This window comes from Engraulis encrasicolus, chromosome 9 (genome assembly GCF_034702125.1).
Source record: "Engraulis encrasicolus isolate BLACKSEA-1 chromosome 9, IST_EnEncr_1.0, whole genome shotgun sequence".
Classification (NCBI taxonomy): Eukaryota; Metazoa; Chordata; class Actinopteri; order Clupeiformes; family Engraulidae; genus Engraulis; species Engraulis encrasicolus.
In genome coordinates, this window is record NC_085865.1 from 56,012,167 (window position 1) to 56,019,649 (window position 7,483).

General features: G+C 40.0%; 1 protein-coding gene across 1 annotated transcript in view; it reads left to right on the plus strand.

The window, feature by feature from the left end:
- The first annotated feature begins 86 nt into the window (after positions 1-86).
- si:ch211-161h7.8 (thiosulfate:glutathione sulfurtransferase) overlaps positions 87-7,483 on the plus strand; it is an 11,254-nt gene continuing 3,857 nt past the window's right edge. Inside the window, exons 1-2 of the mRNA XM_063207485.1 lie at positions 87-160; positions 256-558. Of these exons, the coding sequence (XP_063063555.1) occupies positions 420-558 (139 nt within the window). The 5' untranslated portion in view covers positions 87-160; positions 256-419. The remainder of the gene's footprint in view (positions 161-255; positions 559-7,483) is intronic.

Consider the following 7,483-nt stretch of genomic DNA (forward strand, 5'->3'; position numbering starts at 1 on the left):
ACTACAGCGCATGCGTGTAATCTCTTTAGCAGTCGCAGCCAGAGCGCATGCCTGGTAGTTCTAGTTTTGTGTCGTGCCGCTGATTGGTAGCCTAGAACTATTCAGATTCTCGATTTGAGAATTACATTTTTGTTCTGTTTGAAGAAGCAGTCGTTTCTAGGTATGAATGATCACAATATTTTGTATACCGTTTTTGGTACATTTGTGTTTATCATATATTTTTATGTCAAGTTTATCTGTTTTTGATTTTTGCAGAGCATCGGTTTGGGCAGCAGGGGGAGCCGCTTAGTCACTTCAGGATCGTGGGATTTCGTCACAACAAACCTACTCTTCCTGGACCTACTTTGCCGCACTTTTAAACACCACCCCCGAACTGTAATCGTCGTCAGTAGAAGAAAAACAGCTATCAAGTTCATAGTATGCTGTCTAATCTTCTTCTAAGACGTTCGTGTCAGTCACTATTTGGAAAGACAGCATGCGGAACTCCAAGGGTGCACATTCAGTCGTGCAATATCAGCACCTCATCTGTCAAATTCAACGACGACTCACCTGACGCAGGTAATCTGTAGCAGGTTGCGGTGACAGTACCGACGTCGGCGACGTACACCTGTTGTAAGCATGTAGTAGCCTAGGCTATAAGGGTCTCGCCTGTCGACAGCAAGGTTATGTCGTCCACCCAGGTAGCTGTCCAGTCTTGATAAATATAGCCTAGCCTACAACAGGCAAGTGACAACATGTTTCAACATTAGAATTACCTGTAGGGCCTAGCTTAAAGTAGGCCTAGATGAACTGCTAAAGCGCCATGGGTTCGCCGAATGAGCATGCCTGGTAAAAATAATAATAATAATAATAATAATAATAATAATAATAATAATAATAAATGTTATTTTTGAGCACCTTTCAAAATACCCAAGGACACTTTACAATCAAAACAAATACATAACAGGGAAAGTATAACAAAGCTTCAGTGAATTAACAATAGGAGAGTAATTAAAATGCAAAAATAAAATAGAAATAAAACTACAATAAAAATAAATGTTTTAAAGTAAGAAAAAGAAGTAGAATGCATTTGAAAATAAAATAAAAATGAGGGCAAAAAATAATAATATGTAAAATAAAAAATAAACTGATAATTAAAATAAAGTGGAAGTGCCTGTCAGTGAAGTTGAAAAGCAGATGTGAAAAGGTGTGTCTTCAGCTTAGATTTGAAAGTAATGGCTGATAGCCCTGTCGTGCCAAAAGCGAGTCCCTGCCAGAATAATATAGTATGGTAATATCTTCCACAAATTCAAAATTAATTTCCATTGCTATGCTGATGACACCCAGCTCTATTTATCTGGCAAACCCTCTGACACTCTCCCTACCCCCTCCCTCACCACCTGTCTCTCTGAAATCAAATCCTGGTTCACCTCCAATTTTTTGAAACTCAATTCTAACAAAACTGAAGTCCTACTAGTAGGCACCAAATCCACCTTATCCAAAGCAGATAGTTTTTCCTTCTCAATTGATAACTCTCCTGTCTCCCCATCCCCTCAAGTCTGGGCGTCATGCTTGATGGTTCTCTATCCTTCCTCTCCCACATTAACATCACGGTCTGCTTATTTCCACCTTCCTCCAACATTAACCGTCTCCGCCCCTCTCTCACTTCCCATTCTACCTCCATTGTACACAGTCTTGTCACCTCCCGCATTGACTACTGTAATTCTCTCCTCTTTGGTCTCCCTCCAAAATCTCTCCAGAAGCGCCAACTGATCCAGAACTCAGTTGCCCGCATACTAATACCCCTTCCTGTCACCATATTACCCCTGCACTGCAACATCTCCACTGGCTCCCTATCAAATATAGAATTCATTTAAAAAAATACTTCTCCACACCTTCAAGGCTATCCACAGTCTTGCCCCCCTTATCTATCTAATCTTATTCACATTGCTGTTCCCTCCCGCCCCCTCTGTTCCTCTTCCTCCAACTCCTCTCTGTCCCCTCTGCCCGTCTTAGTACCATGGGGAATAGAGCTTTCAGCTGCTCTGCTCCTCTGCTGTGGAATGCCCTTCCCCCTGACATCCGCAATATTGACTCTGTGCCCCTGTTCAAATCCAGGCTAAAAACCCTAGCCTATTCTTTTTGATTCTTAAACTCTGTTTTGTTTTGTTTGATTTTATTTTATTTCATATTTAATATTTTTTATTTATTTATTTAATTTTGTTTAAAATTCTATTTATGTGTCTTGTTTTATTTTTGTTTCTCTCTGTACAGTGTCATTGAGTGTTTTGAAAGGCGCTTTTAAATAAAATGCATTATTATTATTATTATTATTATTATTAGAACACGACTGCCCTCATTGAAACCAATGGAAACCAATGACTAATTTTTCAGATATTTTTTACCCATTTTTGCAGACAAATCCGGCAATCCTATCAATAAAGCATTTACATTCCTTATGGAAGTACTACAAAGAGCTGGTTACAATTTCAGTATTATTTCCATAAAAGAATCGAAGAATTGTCATAATGTTACGGTTTCATTCAAATAGCTCATATTAAGTGGAAGATGAGTAATGTTTCATAAGCATATGTTTAGTTCATTAATTATGTAATTCATTCTGCAAAAATGAGTATAATTTTCTCTAAAAAAAATGTCATTGGTTTCCATTGGTTTCAATGAGGGCACTCGTGTTCTGGCAGGGACTCGCTTTTCGGCACGACAGCCCCCCTTCAACATGTTGACATGTTTTGCAACTCGTTTTTTTCAATAGCTTTCACATCATGATAAAGTAGGCTATGTCGTTTACTGACTGAGTGCGCATGGCCTACTGTTTACGCTCCCGTCCCATCAGTGTCAATCCTGAATTAGGCCTATTTTGGCCTATAGTAGGTAGGCTACTATCATTATTATTGTTGTTGTTATTCCCTATTGTTGCAATGCAGATGTCATTATTGATCCATTTCTGTTGTAATTTATTATTAATGTTGTGCCCTTGTGGTTGCCAGATATGCGTATTGTTGTGCCACACTGGTTGCCAAATAGCCTATTACTATTGTTGTGCCCAGAGAAGACAGAGGGAGGCAGGGGCCCCAAAATGGGTTTTCATTACATTGTATATATTGGATGATGGGCCCTTTCAGATGACTTTCAGAGATGGTTTACATATGAGGAGACGGAAAACTTCAGAAAGCATCCGTAGGAATGAACGAGGGTAATTCGTTACACCAATATGAGGCGTGCTTGCACATATATCCCACCTGTCCGTCAACAAGAGCCAATTGGGTCATTTCACGTGAAATCAGACACTTTGGGACCCGACCAACACAGATTTCCATCATACTTGCTGTGCCTGTTTAGTAGCAAGTAGGGGTGGTACGGTTCACAAAAGTCACGGTTCGGTCCATATCACGGTTTCAAGGTCACGGTTTTCGGTTTTGTACGGTTCTGTTTTTTTTTTATTTTTTTTAAATAAAATGTATTATGCACTGGAAATGTATAACATAAAAAATAGAATGAAAATGTAAGCTTATCATGGGTATGTTGAATTTGACTTCATTTAACCTAACAAGGTGAAGTTACTGAAAGAGGAAAGATATCAGTGATTTTAATATGCTTCCATTTATTTCACAAAAAGGGTGAACTAAGTCCTAACTTTTCAGTTGACAAATATTCAAATATTACATTACATACTATAACACATTTTTTAACGTGTAAAAATGAAACAGCTACACTCCTGTAGGCAATGGGACCATTAGGTCAGTGCAGTATGACTATTTTGGTTAATGACACACTGAACGAAATGTACTTTTATTTTGATACAGCTTTCTGCGAGTTTTGCGCTTATGAATCAGTTGCTTCCTATCATGAAACCGACGGCCGTGAGCAGTGTTGCCAGATTGGGCGGGTGCCCGCCCAATTGGGCTACTTGGGATGAGCGTCGGCGGGCAAAAACGGGAAAATTTGGCTATTTGGCGGGTTTTTAAGCCGTTTTGGGCCCATAGAAGTCAATGTAATTTGTTGAATTTGGGCGGAATTTAGCGCATTTTGGCGGTTTTTGAGAACCTTTTGGGCGGGATTTGGTCAGACACATCTGGCAATACTGGCCGTGAGAAGCATAGAAGTAAAATCAGAAGTCAAATTCAATTTTCAGTGAACAAGTGATAGGGTTATGTTATGTTAAAATGTGAAAGTTAAGGTAACAAATAATTTAAAAAGATCGTTTTTTTAGAAGTGTATGCACAAGAATGTTTCACAAAACTCCTGTGAAGCTGAGCCTTTTAAAACAGTCAAATTTTATTTTGGTTATAGTGTTAAACATCAATGTTAACTAGGCAACAGCACAAAGTACCCTTCATTCCATCAGAGTTTAACTGGCTACATAGCCTATAATTAGGCCTACAGTTGATTGCAGTTAAGGACAGCGCAGTGAATCTGATGATATACAGTATATCACGAAAGTGAATACACCCCTCACAGTTTTGCAGATTTTTGAGTATATCTTTTCATAGGAAAGCATTACAGACATTTCACTTTGACACAATGATTAGTGACCTTTTAACAACATATTTAACCGCTTAAATTTCTTTTTCACTCAGAAAAAAAAACAAAATACAGCAATTAATGTTTGAACATGTATTCACAAAAGTGAGTACACCCCAGATTAAAATCCGGTAGAGAAGGGGCTATGTTGGCTCGAAATGAAACGAAATGAAAAGGGATGACAAGGGAGGTCATCAGTGTGCGTTTCAACCTTTCTTTGCATTGAACTTTTAAATTTTGAGTCTGCATCTGACTTAAATAGATTAGTGTGATATTTGAATGCAATCCTATGGAGAATATCATGATCTGATCCGTAGTCACAGTGCATGTTGACATGCATGTTTCTTTTAGGTGTATTTCAGATTGCCAATGTTGACAGCATTCATGCATCCCCAAACCATGTCAGTCCCACTACCATGCTTGGCTATTGAGAGGATACACCTTTTTTTGTAAAACTCACTTGTTTACCACCACACATGCTTGACACCATCTAAAGCAAATGTGTTTATCTTGGTCTCAAGAGAGATGAACAGACCAAGGATATGGATCACTGGAACCATGTCGTGTGATCTGAAGAGACCAAGATAAACAAATTTGCTTTCGATGGTGTCAAGCATGTGTGGTGGTAAACAAGTGAGTTTTACAAAAAAGGTGTATCCTCTCAATAGCCAAGCATGGTAGTGGGACTGACATGGTTTGGGGATGCATGAATGCTGTCAACATTGGCAATCTGAAATACACCTAAAAGAAACATGCATGTCAACATGCACTGTGACTACTGAAGCAGATCATGATATTCTCCATAGGATTGCATTCAAATCTCACACTAATCTATTTAAGCCAGATGCAGACTCAAAATTTAAAAGTTCAATGCAAAGAAAGGTTGAAACGCACACTGATGACCTCCCTTGTCATCCCTTTTCATTTCGTTTCATTTCGAGCCAACATAGCCCCTTCTCTACCGGAATTTAATCTGGGGTGTACTCACTTTTGTGAGTAGGCTACATGTTCAAACATTAATGGCTGTATTTTGGTTTTTTTCTGAGTGAACAAGAAATGTAAGCGGTGAAATATGTTGTTAAAAGGTCACTAATCATTGTGTCAAAGTTAAATTTCTGTAATGCTTTCTCATGAAAAGATATACTCAAAAATCTGCAAAACTGTGAGGGGTGTATTCACTTTCGTGATATACTGTAGTAGGCCTATTCAATTATCTCGCATTTTGCCGTCCGGAATCCCCATTCAATGCCACGTGGATATAGCCTACACTAGGCTACTGTAACGTAAGTCATAGTCTACTTTGTTCTGCTAATCTATCATTTTTTGTAAATTCATGTTCATTTAATTTAAATTGGTCAGCATAAAGGCTGGGGGCAGTCACTTGCGCTAACGTGGAGAGAGAGGGGGGAGAGGGAGACGCTGCTGACCGACCTGCACTTGCTTGTAGGCTACTGTAGCCTAGTCAGCTGGTGCATGCTGTTACATTATGCCTTTCAGTTGGCTGATAGAAATCAGTCTTTCCACACTCAATATCCTACGTAGTCTTTGTGTTTTATGCTTGTAAAAGTTGTAGGATTTTAATAGCGTCGTCCGCCGGTGGTCACTCTCCTTTTTTTTTTTTGAAACCGTGGGCACCGTGCGGTTGCGCACTACCCCGTTCCGTGACATGCAAACCACGGTTTCGGTTTGCGACACAAACCATACCATGCTTAGTAGCAAGGTAGCACCCCAGAACTGCATTTGTGTGAATCTGACACCAATATTAGGGGAGAAACAGACTAGCCTCATATGTAAATCGTGAATTCCGTGCATGGCCAGTTCAACACAACAGTGAGAAAATGATTATATGCAGCATTGCTTTCATATATACGGCCATCATTCATTTTGGGACGCCCATGATCTTACTAATCTGAAATTGCAACCCTGAGGCGTAGCCAAGATGGCCGCCGAGTGAAATGACTTATTCTAAATGAATTTGTCCTGTGCCCAGTGAAAGCTGTCAACGGCCGTCGCTGTGCCCCACTGGTAGCCAGGTGTTAGTATTGTCATGCCCCTGTGGTTGACACATGTTGTTGTGCCACACTGTCAAATAGTGTGCCATTATTATATCCCCGAAACGCGGAGCGTCAGGGATGTAATGGTTTTGCGTGCGCCGCCGCGTCCGCCGCCGCCGCCGCGTAAGGTCTTTCGTGTTAACGCGATAACTTTTGAACGGATGTTTGGATTTGTCCCAGAATTTTTGGGTGAATGCTCTAGGGCAGGTTCATGAACTGATTCGAGTTTGGAGGTCAACACTTTCAAGATGGCTGAATTCAAGATGGCCGAATTTTTGTATGGTCCATAACTTCTGACCGGGTGGATGGATTTGTCCCAGATTTGGTGTGTGAATGCTCTAGGGTAGGTTCATGAACTGCTTCGAGTTGGGAGGTCAACACTTTCAAGATGGCTGAATTCAAGATGGCCGAATTTTTGTTTGGTCCATAACTTCTGACCGGGTGGATGGATTTGTCCCAGATTTGGTGTGTGAATGCTCTAGGGTAGGTTCATGAACTGATTCGAGTTTGGAGGTCAACACTTTCAAGATGGCTGAATTTAAGATGGCCGAATTATTGTTTGGCCCATAACTACTGACCGGGTGGATGGATTTGTCCCAGATTTTGTGTGTGAATGCTCTAGGGTAGGTTCATGAACTGATTCGAGTTTGGAAGACAACACTTTCAAAATGGCGGAATTTTCATTTGGCCCATAACTTCTGATTGGGTGGATTGATTTGCCCGGTAACACCTTATTTTAATGGTTCACCATTTCAGTGAATCTACCATATTAGGTACAGTGTAATAACCAATGTAACAATATTTAATACCATGTAATACTAGTGTAATACCAGTGTAACAATATGCAATATCAGGTACAGTGTAATAACGAGTGTAACAGTATGCAATACCATGTAATATAGTGTAAT